Source organism: Dama dama, chromosome 15 (assembly GCF_033118175.1).
Source record: "Dama dama isolate Ldn47 chromosome 15, ASM3311817v1, whole genome shotgun sequence".
In the NCBI taxonomy this organism is placed as follows: Eukaryota; Metazoa; Chordata; class Mammalia; order Artiodactyla; family Cervidae; genus Dama; species Dama dama.
The window spans coordinates 37,886,019-37,899,006 of record NC_083695.1 but is presented as its reverse complement, the minus strand read 5'-3'; the positions used below and the strand labels follow the sequence as shown (position 1 = coordinate 37,899,006).

The following is a 12,988-nucleotide window of genomic DNA, read 5'->3' as shown; positions in this document are numbered from 1 at the left end:
CACAGGCCAAAGGTGACCGACAGCTCACACTCTCTACACCTGGGGGTGCTGCCGGGGGGCCTGGGAGCCCGGAGAACCTGGGCAGGATGGAGAAGAACAGGAAAACAAGCAGAGCCTGCTCCTCGGCACAACTGGGCTGGAAGCAGCCCTGCCCTCCCAGGAGGTCGCTGGGGACCCCAGGGTAGCCCCTAGTCCCAGGGCTGCCATTCCAGTCTCACAGGGAGGCCGCGCAGGCTACGGTTTTAAACAACAAAGAGGAGACCCCTGGACACCCTCCCTCCTGTGGGGCCCTTGCCCTATGTGTGCCTGGACTAAACTAAACGGAGCAGAGCCCAGGCCGAAGTCTGTCCTCTCCCCCCAGAATTCCTGCCCCACAAACTCCCACCAGCCCTCTAGGCTGAATCTGCTTGTGGCCGAGGTTCTTACCCAGCAGACTCAGGAAGCAGGGCCCCTGGGAGCTCCCCATGAGCCACCAGCTGCTGCCTCATCACCTCAGGCGGGGAGGCCCCGGCTCACCGGGATACAGGCGTGTGAGCAAGCTCCCAACTGCCCTGTAGCTTGTGGGTGGGCCTTGTGGGCGGAAACCAGCTCCTTCCTGTTTTGTCCCCTCCACCCCAGGCTTAGTGAGAAGCAAACTTAACCCGGGTTCCCAAACTGGGCATCCCGCTGTCTGGCTGGAAGGTTCACCCCAGAGCCCAGATGCAGACTCGGGGTGTGTGTGTGTTGGGGGGGGGAGGGGGCGGGCATGTATGTGCGTGTGCACACAAGGGGCCCCGCTGGCATGATGCGGTGCATGCGTGGAGGAGGAGACGGGCACCGGCATGTAGGGGTAGTCTCGGGGACTTGCTCGCCCCCACTCGCACCTGCTGCAGAAGCAGAAGTGGCAGGCACACCGACACGGCTGTGACTCATCTCCTGGGGAGACGGCGCCCGCTGGCGCGGGGGAGCCGCTCGCCCCCACAGGCCCATGGTGGCAGTCAGCCCTGCCGACGCCTCTGCCCAGACTCAGACACTGCCGTCGGGGGAGGGGAGCAGGCCCGCTCGGCTCCCGGGGCCCCAGCATCAAGGACAAGCCAGGCTCCTGGGTCCAACCAGGGTGGGAGGGGCTCAGGGTAATGAAGGGGAGGTCAAGGGCCCTGGGGGTGCCCTGAGGCTGGGTCCCTCCTCCGCAAGTACTGTTTCAGCAGCATGTGTGCTCAGCCCGTGGGGCAGAGGTCCCCGGCATTTCAGGGCCGCCCACAGGAGCCACTGCTCTCCTCCTGTCCATAGCTGGACTCAGTTCAGAGGGAGGCCCCCCGGATCTAAGAACCCACTCTGAGTAGTCCTGCCCAGCTCTGCACACCTCCAATCCAGCATGGCCTGGTCTCAGGCCACAAGCCACAGTCCTATCAAGCCAAACCTGTACCACCTGCAGAGGCACCAATGCCAGAACCACTAGCAACCTCAGCAGTGTTCTACCTGCCGAGCAACTCCCAGCCCAGGGCAGCCACTCCCTTACCTCTGGGCCTCCAGATGTAGGCCTGGGATGCTCCATCCTTACCTTGAAACATGTCACTCATCTTTAGGCTCTTCCTCCAAAGGCCGCCTCTAGCAGGAAGCCCTCACCATGTCCACTGACCTGAGCTCCACTTGCTCCTCATATGCTTGGGGCCCGAGTATCCCCCTGCCCTTTTCCTTCTGCCCCAGGAGCCCTGAGTTCTCCGGCTACCTGTGCCTGGCATGGTGTCTTCACACACCTGCAGGGCTCAGGAAGCCTCTACTAACCAAAGTGCCAAAGAGAAACACCACCCCTCTGTGCCAGCCCCCAGAGCAATGTCTGAGAATGAATGGATGCATTCACTCATTCAGCCTGACTGCTGACCACCTGCAGTGCTCTTGTGACTCCACTGCCACTCAGGAAGGGAGAGGCCCTACCCTCCAGAGAGGGGGACAGAGGAAAGCTAATGAAGTGGCTACACTCTCACGATGCCTCCGTGTCCACTGCGGCCACCCCTCACCACGCCCAGGGACAAGAATAGCCCCTCTCTCAGAGGCAGTCATGAGGATTTAGTGAGCTCACATGGGTAAGGCAAAGCCCAGCTCACCTCCCGCACCCTGAAACTACTGGCTGCTAGTATCGTTATTATGATTCACTGAGAGGCTTTTACATGCAACGAACTGTGTGAAGTGACTTTCACCCAAGAACCCATGTGATCCCTTGAAGTGGGCTCAACAGATGCCTCTCATAGGATCTGAGGCTCATAGTATCACAGGGCTAATTGAGGACAAGGTTGACAGTGGGTCTGGCCAATGCTAAAGGAAATTAACCCTGAATATTCATTGGAAAGACGGATGCTGGAGCTGAAGCTTCAATACTTTGGCCACCTGATGCAAAGAACTGATTCATTGGAAAAGACCCTGATGCCGGGAAAGATTGAAGGCAGGAGGAGAAGGGGACAACAGAGGATGAGATGGTTGGAAGGCATCACTAGCTCAATGGATGTGAGATTGAGCAAACTCCAGGAGATGGTGAAGGACAGGGAAGTGTGGCGTGCTGCAGTCCATCGGGTGGCAAAGAGTCAGATATGACTTAACATGTGAACAACAGGGAGCTTAGGGTCAGGTAAGGTGGCACCTCCCTTTACAAAGATGGCAATGACGCAAGCAAGCACACATTACAAAGGCAATCCAGAAGTCCATGAGCGCTCCAAGAAGGGGCAGTGCTTCCCAAAAATTCTTGGGGAAGTTGTCTTTCAGAAGCCATCCAGTGAGGGCATAGAGGGGACATGAAGTTATGCTTCAAAGACTGGCTGCAGACGAAACCCAAACAGTGTCCCAGGGAAAACACTTTAATACATCACATCACTAGCTTTGTCCTGGACTGAGTGTATTGGCAAATATTCAAGGGCTCTGACTAAACTTTTTTTAGCTAATGTTCAAATGGCAGAGGGAGGCCTCTCAGTCCAGTGGTTAACTATCTAGGCTCTGAACTTAAGATTCTTTGAGGTCAAACCTTGACTATGGTTGGCCACTGATGATTCCTAAGACCTGAGAAATGTTACTTAAGTCAGCCTCAATGTTCTCATTTGTAAAGTGGGACTAATACTCTTTTAGGATGAAACATACAAATACAAAGCCCAGTGCCTCGCAGTCAATCTCTGCTCAGCTGTACCTATACCTTTCTCTCCATTTCTCCAGCTCAAATGGGATGAAAGTACTCATGTTTATCTGATGATCCAATGATGGCACTTAGAAGTTTTGCAAATACGCTATCAATGGGAGGGGGTGTTATTAGCATTCCTGCCTGTTGAACTTGTGTTCCAAGCCTCTGAGGCTTTCCTCAGTGTCCCTCTGCCTTCTTTCTCTATCTAGCAAACTCCTATCTGTACTTTGAAGCCCAGCCTGGATGTTCTCTTCTGTGACTCTCCAATGCAGAACACCAAGGGCATTTTCCTCTGTTCCTTCAGCGCTTTTTTTTCATATATTTTACGAAGAGCTCTTCACACTGCAGTTACAGACAGTTTATCTGTCTGTTTGCCAGCCCCATGGGCACTGACCGATGTTTGCTAAATTTGAGAAAATGAGTAAAGAGGGACCTATGACTGTCAGTTCTTGGGCACCTCCTGTGAAAGTATCTACACAGACATTCATGGAGGGAAGAAAAAGGGAGGGCTGAGTTATTTCTTCCCTTGCACTTCTAACAGCCACTTTATTTGGGGGAAATAACAAATTCCTATTAAGGGTATTGTCAGACCCTAATTAATTTCCCTGATCTGGCTATATTGGTCCCGTCTCTGTGCAAGGCTGTAGCGTTACCACTAATGAAACACCAAGCCAGTGAGGAGCTGAAGCTCCCACCCTCTTTAATTTAGGGGGACCATTAACAGCGCTCTCTATCATCACAATTACTGGGGACCGCTTCCTTCCCTCCCTGCGGTGAAACTCAGAGAGGAACTTGTGCAGCTAACTGCATATTAGAGGGTTTTAAATTTTTTCCAGAGGAAGGAGGAAAGGAAAAGATCCTTGCATCTTGGCAATCTGGAACTGATGGAGCAGGATTTATAGATTCTCCAACCTCCCTTTCATTGCTTCTTTTTTCCTGGGGGTAAGAGGGGGATCTATAACAAACTGAGCTTTTGGTGTGGCTGTGCAAAAAAAAAAGGCTAAAAATGAAAGTGGTGAAGGCGGTGTGATGGTACCAAGGAAAGACAAGCACCAGGGGGTCAGCTTTACTTGATCCCCTCTTTGTTAGCTGGCTGTGAAAGAGGACATTTGAGTCTGGTGGCACCTGGCTGAGGGTTCAGAGAATAATGACTAGTCCATGGAGTGACCTGTGCCCAGGCATGGTGACAAGTGTGTTGTTAAGTCCTGTGCTGTGGTTGTTCCATTTTTACACATGAGGAAACTGAGGCAGAGAGAGAGGTTACAGAAGAGCCCAAAGTAACCCACCTAGGAGACAGCAGAGCTGAAACTAGATGCCCAGCAGCTTGGCTCCAGGGCATGTACCCCACCCGCTGCACAGACAGCAGCCCTGGGCCTGCCCAGGACCCAAGGGGAGCCCCAAGGCCCCTCCCAGGAGACTCCCCTCCGGGAGCTGCAAACCCCTCTCCTGGAAGAGGCAGGGTGGCACCCCTTGGTCTTGGAGGCTTCCCCAGCTCTGGTGGACTTTGATTGTAATCAAATTAAGAGTGTAAACAAGATTTATTAGGCTTTCAATTACCTTCGTGGCACTGATTTGCATAAGGACAATGTGGTAATCACAATGGCTTTTTGAGTTACTCATTAAAAATATGAGAGAAGGCAGAAATCTTTGTAGGCGTCAAGTCTGGGTTGCCCTGGACTGACCTTTCCCGGGTCCCTTCTCTGCAGTGCTCTGTGGGCATCTGGAGAGTGGAAGGACGGCCCGTCGACAGCTCAGTGGTCAGGACCAGACAGGGACGAACCCACAGTGCTCCACAGACCACTGAGCTCGAGCCAGACATGTGGGTACCCAGGGTTCCTCCCAACTGCCGACATGCTCAGAAGCTGGTTCCAGAGGTCAGAGGCACAGGCTCCGACTCACAGTGATGCTGCAGTGCTGACCTCCATGGCCTGTAATGGATGTGACTGTGATGCCTGAACTACAGAAACACAACAGTCACAGCTTCCCCACCCAACAGCCCGGGACTTCGAGCATCCCGGCTCCTTCACCCTTTCCTGTTTGCTTGTCCTCAGAGAACTCAGACAAAGACCCCTGCGTCTTCAAACAGCCACACACCTCCAAGTACCGAATCATGAACACGCAGGGTCCCTAAGCTCACCCCCCACCCAAGGTTTCCTTAATGAAAGGCAGAGAGGTGCTTCCTCCCTCTAAGTCACCCGACACAACTGTGGAGGAGGGCAGGCATAGAGTTTCCTCCTGTGACAGTACCTGACTTTCTCTCCCACTTCCTTTCCTTCTCATTTGGGAAATTACAGGAGGGACTCAGAAGGTGAGGCGCCCCAGTGGGGTTTCTCTAAAAATGAGAGACTCTCCACCTGGAGGAAATTCACGAAGTTATAGGCAGAGAGCAGCCACTCTCCAATCACAGGCCACAAAGTCCTCGGAACAGCTCTGGCCTGAAGGGACGTGGGTTGGGCCTTGTTCAACAGATGACACTTCTTTCTGGTCTCACCTGCCCCACTATAAATTGGGACATGGGGCGAGGTGTGGATCAGGATCGGGTTAATGACTAGAAACCATGTCACTGGTCTTGAATGGCCAGCGGGGAGGAGGGTGAAGGGCAGAGCGCTGTGTGTGGTTCACTGCCCTGCCCCTTCCTGGCTGTGTGTTCTTGGGGAAGTCACTGTCCCACTCTGAGGTTTCCCTCCCAGTTCTGCCACTGGAGCGAAGGATATTGTCCAGAACGCCCATCGCCTTGCTGTGCTGCTCTTCACCAACACTTAGCAAGTCCACCCGCAGGCAGAGTTCTCCCTTCTCTCAGAGGCCACTGCTTTGCCCTGTCTAGCACCCCATGGGCAGGCACGGGAAGCTGAAGCGGGGGTGGCAGCACAGCGGCTCTTCAGTCACAGCATTTCTCTAAAAAGCCAGTTCGAACTCTGGAATGCCATCCAAGTCCTTCAAGGTCAAGGTCCACCTCCTCTGGGCAGCCTCTTGACTGTCTCAGCCTGGCCACCTTCCTCCTAGAGAACCCCAAAGCTAACCTATCACCAAACCCTAGCTCTGCCTTGATCTGTCAGCTCCCAGTTTTGTCTCACCGAGTCTTTCTTCTCCAACCAGCGAGAATCAGCTCCTGGAGCAGAGACCCCCTTCATCTGTTTAACCCCAAAACCAGGCAGTCTCACGCTTTCAGCTCAACTCAGCAAAGACCTGGCCAAGGGCTGGCTGTGGTCATGGCCAGGCAGGTCTGTGGCAGGTCTCCAGAGGAGCTGGCCTGCCATCAGCAGCAGCAGCTCTAGATGATTCTGGCAGGACAGAGAGTTAAGGAGCGAAAAGGTAACAAGGGTAAATGCAAAGTGTGTGGCTTGGATTGCACCGCCTGCGCTCAGTGGCTGGCAGCATTCAGCCGGAGAAGACCTGTGGCTTCTAGCCCAGCCGGGGTCAAGCGGGGGAAGGTAGATGAAGGAGGGTTTGGCCTCAAGAGTGGTGGTTCTCAACCACAAGTGATATCTCTGTCCTCTAGATGTGTGAGGGTCCTTTAGAAATGCCTGGGGGGTCACTATAGGAACTAAGTGGGCAGGAACCAAGACATGCCTTACAAAGTCCTGCACCATAAGAAACTACCCTGGCACAAAAGGCCAATAGTTTCCCACCCCCAGAAACACACACAGAAGGGGGCTGCTCTAAGCGTCTGAGCTGTCAGACCGACGGTGCGATGAGGCAGTGACTCTGAGAAGGGGTGGGGGGCTAGGTGGTGAAAAGCGCTTCAGAGTGAGGCAGGGAACCAACCCCCATCCTGCCCGAGCAGGTGCTGGACCCGAGGAGCTCTAAGCGCCCCTTCTGGCTCCAATAATCAATTGACTCTAATTCGATTTATGAGCATGGCCAGTACCCGACTTCCTGGCAGCGCCTTGATGGTGTGACCCAGGTCTCCTGCAGTGCGCTCTAGGCTGCAGGTGCCGCGGTCAGGCTGCGTAATGAGTGTTGAGCGCCGACTGCAAATGCCCCTCCCTGTGGTCAGCAGGACTCGCGCTGGGAGAGCAGACAGCACAGCAGGCCCTGCTGTTCCAGGGTCAGCCTGCAGAGCGCTCCGAGAGAAGAGCCCTGCTCAGCGAGGGACCTGAGAGATAATTAACTAGGACACTTGCCGGTCCTGACCACGTGCTCCTTCTGGGGTTGGTGGAGGGCGAACTGGCCAGTTCCTCAGTGCCTGGTGCCTCTGACAAGCCCAGTTATCACCTGTGACGCTGGGTTTCCATGGCCCTGCCCCTGTGTTGAAGGCCCAGCCACCCTTGACTCCTGCCTGGGTGGCCTGGGCTTGACCCCCACCCAGCCCAGTGACCTTCCGGAATCCCTTCCAGCCCTGACTATGACTCTGCTCAGGAAAGAGGGAAGGCTCTGGGTTTAGGGACGCTAACTTTCTGCTGAAAGCCTAGAACCTAAAGGAGAGACAGCTCTCCACCGAAGGGATCAAGCAGTCAGGCTGGATAAGACGGTGCTTTCAACTTCTGTTTTGATGGGGGACAACTCACCCATGAGGATTTAAAATACGACACCCGGATTTTAGAAAATGTGCTGTCCTCCTGACTATTCAGGGGCCCCCACCCCAGTTCTCTCACCTGGGGGCGTGCCCAAGGAGACCCGGGGGCCCGAGGGATGGCTGTCCAGCACCCGCCCAAGCAGCGCCCGGCCCCACCCCGGGTGGTGCACACCCACTCACCTGTGCGACAGAGTGGGTTTCATGGAGCTCATGGAGTTGAGGGGGGGCTGCATGGGGAGTTTCCCGGGGGGGTCGCTCTGGCGGCTCTTCTGATGTCGGAGCAGCAGCAGGCGGCCGAGCTCCTCGCACCAGGAGGACAGCAGCGCTGCAAGGAAGGACAGCATGGTCAGCGAGCTTGTGACTGGCCACTGCGCCCCGCCGCGCCTGGCCCACCTTGCCCACCCAGGCTGGGCGCTCCTCACGCTGGCTTTGCCCCCACCTTGACACCAGTATTCTTGCCTAGACAGTGGGATTAACGCCTGAAGGAAAGAGGACCGAAAAGCTGCTGTTGCTGAAGGAGAAGATCAGAGGAGGGCAGAGTATAACGGCAAAGAGGGCAGAGTCAAGACAATGGAGAGGACTGCAGAGGCAGGGCCAAGGCGAGGCCGGAGGCCAGGAACAGACTGGCGTATGCCCAGGTTAGGACCTGCTGGTTGCCCCCACACATCTCAGGGAGGCCCACACCCCTGGACTCTGGACAGTCGGCTAACATAGCTTCCTCCCCATGAGTGGGACCCCGAAATCACAAGGTATAAACAAAATCTGGCTCCTTCCTAGAACCTGTTGCTGTTCCCAGGAGTGCTTGCAGAGTTCTCCTTCCCCCCCAAAGTGCCCGGAAGAACACGGGTACACCCACCTTCCGGGCAAACCTGTGATGGGTCCCTGTGCTACTGGGCACAGACGCTTGAAAGGACAAAGGATTTCCAGGGCACAGAGTGGCTCAGGGTTGGGGCAGGGACCGAGCCAGAGTCTGCCGGGGGGCGCCAAAGGCAGGAGCAGAAGAGAACCCTTCACATCCAGGCCTGAGGAGGCCTCAGAAACCAGGAAACGCCACCAGAATAAGCTAGGTGTTGGGGGATGAGAGAACGACTTTCCTTCATCCTGAACTGTGCCAGTGAGGCCACCAGAGGCCAGAAGCACCCTCAAGGTCAGTGTTTCTGGGCCGTCCTTAAAAGCTGAGGTTAGGGGAAGGAGTCAGAAGTCAGGAAGGCTGGGTGGTCACCACCTCGCTGTGTGATCCTAAGGAGCTCACAGACCCTCTCTGGGCCTCAGTTTGCTGGCAGGGAAAGAGAAGTCATGACTCACGCTCTGTCTTTCCTCCAGGGCTGTGGTCAGGGGCAGAAGGGGAAACTGCGGAGACTGCGGAAGCAAAATGGGTCGATCACAGCCCAGCCAATGCCCCACTCCTGCCATCAGTAATCAGTCAGACGGATCTGACAGTTCCAAGGAGTTGACCCAGTCAGGGGGTCAGGAGCCTTCTGAAGCAGGGCAGGATGCAGAGCCCACTAGCTCATCTCCAGGCTCAGCCATCTGAGCACTGTGCAACACGCCTGTGTGTCCTTTTCTTGAATCCATCCCCTGTAATCCACGGTATCAGCTGTTCTCCCCATTCTACAGATAAGCGGACCGAGGCTCAGACAGAGGAAGTCACTCGCTCACAGCAACCACTGCGGGCAGGGGCAGACACACAGATGGTGCCCCCACTGTGTATTCTGGTGGGTGAAGCCCAAGGCTGAACCAGAGTGTGGGGGAGGAGATAAAACTCGTCAAAAGGCCCAAACTGGGACTTCCCTGGTGGTCTAGTGGTTTAAATCCCCGCCTGCCAATGCAGTGGATGTGGGTTTGATCCCTGGTCAGGGAACTAAGATCCCACATGTCACAGGGCAACTAAGACCCAACATAGCCAAATAAATCAATATTTAAAAAAAAAGGGGGGGCCCAAACCAGGTGGCCACGGTCTCCAGTGCCCTGACTCAATGAGAAACTCCTCCTGCTTCTTCTGAGTCACGCCCTTTACCGTGTTCAGCAGGCGATGGGGGAAGAGGCAGAGACACACGAGGCCCTGGAGAGACGGCACAGTGCTGCCAGCTCAAACCACCCAGACCTTGGATAGGCTCCCCTAGTAGCCCAAGGCCCGGAGAGGCAGGCTGGGGACCCTCTGAGACCCTGCCAGGCTCTGCGTGGGCCCCTGGCCCAGGGAGGCTCTATCAGGAGTGTGGAGTGGGGCCTGGCATCTTGAGGGGCAGCAGGCTCTTTCCTACCCCTCACCGGGTGGGCACGGGCCAGCAGGCAGCTTTTAGGACCAGCAGGAGAACACTGTCCATCCAGCCGTGCTGAGTGCTGGCTAGGAGGGAGGTGCTCACGCTCCCTGGGGCCTGCGGGGGACCAAAGGGTCCCCAGAAGGAAGGGCGGTGGTTCTTGTGGGGATGGGGTGGGATGGTGAGGGGTCCCACCAGCATCGCCGAGTATGTTTGCCTGGCCTGTGCGGTGGGCAAAGATGCTCAAAGAGGCACGCGAGGTTGACATACAATCTGTGCCCTTCCCAACAGGGCACCTGTTTCTCCCTCCACGCGCAGGGATCAGTGGCAGAGCTGATTAAGGGCTGCATTCTGCCCCCTCGGGGGGGCCTCACGATGCCACCGCCTGCTCAGGGAGGAGACTGCCAGAGAGGAGAGGCCCCCGCCCTGGCTTTTGTCTGCCCAGAAACCACGGCAAAACGCCCCCGACACGGGTGCCCAGCACACATCTGCCGCAGCTGGAGGGGGAAGCGGCCTATTCATCGAGGCTGGAACAAACAGAAATGGATTTCCAGATTGCTCCATTCTTCTCCCAGGCCCCTAGTTACCGCTTCTTGTGCGGGGGGGCACCGGGCATCTGGAACCTCATTTGCACGCCAAGCACGAGGCCCAGAGGATCACAGCGATGGAGGGGCCGCTCGGCTGCCAGCACAAAGGATGGCCGCAGATGGTGCCGCCTGCTGCCTGCCCTGCCCACGGCTGCCCCTCCTGGCCCGCGCTCCTTCTGGGGGGCCACCGAGCCATGGGAGGGGCTGGGGGCACCTCGGGGGCATTCGGAGCTTTCCTCCAATGTCACAAGCCACTCCCCCATTTGGTCAAGGACGGCCCTTGTCCTCCTATTGCTAGCAGAGTGGTTTTCCGTAGAGAGAATAAAGGGAGTGGTGTAGAGGGGCCTGGGATGCTGTGAGCAGATGTGATGTGGGTATTAGGCGGCCCCGACACAACACAGATGCCAGGACAGCCGCATTCCTACAACCAAGAGGGAAAGGACAGGGAGCGAGGGAGGCACCACCCGTCACCCCCTCGGCCTGAGCGGCCAGCTGGCAGAGGCCACGCGGGCAGACGCAGAGTGGAGAGACACAGGGCAGGCTCTCATCACGCTGCAAGCCAACACAAGCCGTTCCGAGGCAAATGCTGGTTAGTGATAACACATGGGGATTTGCAGCCACAAAACCAGAGACTCAGGAGGACAGACAGACAGAGGCAGGCAGGGGATTATACAATGACAGAAAGACAGCCTGGCAGGGTGAATGTCTGGGTGTGCGTCTGTGGCTATGCCTGGATCTGGGCTGTCTGTACATGGCTGAATTGAGTATGCCTCTCTGATGAGGTGACACCAATGTCTACAATACTCCTGGGGAGGGGAGGAGAGGGGACAATGGTGAGCATGCCGTGGACGTGATGACTAAGTGTCCTGGCTCTGGGGTTCCACAGACCGGGCTTGAACTGTGCCCTGATGCTCTCTAGCTGGGAGATTTCACGCAGGCTGCTTCACTGCTTGGAGCTCAGTTTCCCAATCTGTGAAACAGATTTTTATAGGAGCTGCCCACCTCAGAGAGTGGACGTAAGCTGTAAACCGGTGCTGTTAGTCAACCAAAAGAGAGGGAGGGTTGGTGGAACATCCAAGCAGAGGCCAAAAGAGAAGGAGGGTTGGTGGAGGCCCAAATGACCCTGTAACTCACAGCAGCCCCAGAAAAATCGCACTCACAAGCCCTGCTCAATCGCATACCTACCTCGGCCTTCACATGGCACCCGGATAGCGGGTGAGGTACGGACTCCACAATCATCCCAGCTCGGTCTCTACCCCCCATGCGAGACCTTGAGCAAGTCAGCTAAGTTCCTGTGTCTCAGCTCCCTCATCTCTAAATGGCGGTGGCAGTAATTCTACTCCCTGTATCACAGACCAGCTGTCAGGATGCTGGGCAGGTGCTCAGTTACCACCATGAAGTGAAGGAACAGCATCAGGCACATAGTAGGTGTTCTATGTATGTTTGCTACAATGATGATCAGTATTATTGACCTTGGTTGGTAGATAAGCGAGGATGGGCTTTGGTGTCTCTGTCCACCTCTGACCATAGAGCAGCAGCCCCAGGGGGTGAGTGGAAGAGAAAGCGGATTCCAGCCAGGGAGGTTGCCCTTTCGCACTCCCACTGCCTGCATGTGCTTCTGCAGCTTATCCAGGAAACCACAGGGGACACCAGGGTTCCATGGGCTTAAACAACTAAGTCATCTGCCAGCAGCACGCGTCTTACAGTCGAGGCCGTAGCACCGTGTGACTGGTGGTGTGTTTTTCTTTCCCAGCGGTACATCAAATAGTGGTGTGTGTGACAAAGGGGGCTGTCTCCTATTCCTGGGACCCAGCAGATATGTCTAGGGGCCCCTGCACCAGAGGGTGAGATGGTAAGGTGGAGTGGAAATGAACTCGGGGTCTGAGGATCACAGAGGACACAGGATGCAGATCTGAGGATGGGCTCTGGGGGAGAGCCAAGTTCCTGAGATTTGCTCCCCAAGAGCTCCCTGGCTTCTGCCCCTACAGCTGGCAGCCAGCACCATGTCCTTTAGAGACAAGTAAAAGGAAACCAGATGTAGAAATGAGGGGAGGTCTGGCGCGAAGCTCTGGGGCATCTTAGTCCAGTCTTGTCTGAGATGCGGCCTGCCTGGAAACAGTGACAGGCCCTGTGTGTTTGCTTCTGCCTGTAGCTCCCGGCAGAAGAGATGCCCAGGCTGGGCTGATCCGATGAACTACTGCGGGGCTGCCAGTCTTACCCGAGAGAGGTGGCAGAAGGAAGGGGCTGCATGGCTGGATCTGGGAACCATCGGGGCTCCAGGTAGGGAGGGTGGAGCTGTAACCTCCACACCAGCAGAGTAACCGGCAGACAATGAGTCACTTATGGGTGGAGGGGAGGCAGAGGCTGAGGTCTGGGAGTCAGAGCATCAAAGGGGCAGATGAGCTCGCCTGGGCACATGCAAAAAAACTGTCCCTTGCCAGGCAGAGCTGGGGCTTAAAAAGCAGCCAGAAACCACAGGAAGTCA

General features: G+C 56.0%; 1 protein-coding gene across 5 annotated transcripts in view; it reads right to left on the bottom strand.

The window, feature by feature from the left end:
- The window catches only part of ZMIZ1 (zinc finger MIZ-type containing 1), a 191,507-nt gene that overhangs the window by 28,610 nt on the left and 149,909 nt on the right, over window positions 1-12,988 (bottom strand). For 4 of the 5 annotated variants that reach the window (XM_061161918.1, XM_061161920.1, XM_061161917.1 and 1 more), the window contains one exon: window positions 7,839-7,983. In XM_061161918.1, coding sequence (XP_061017901.1) covers window positions 7,839-7,983 — 145 coding nt within the window. Of the gene's footprint in view, window positions 1-426; window positions 541-7,838; window positions 7,984-12,988 lie in introns of those variants that run through there. The other variant, XM_061161921.1, reaches the window with a different exon arrangement.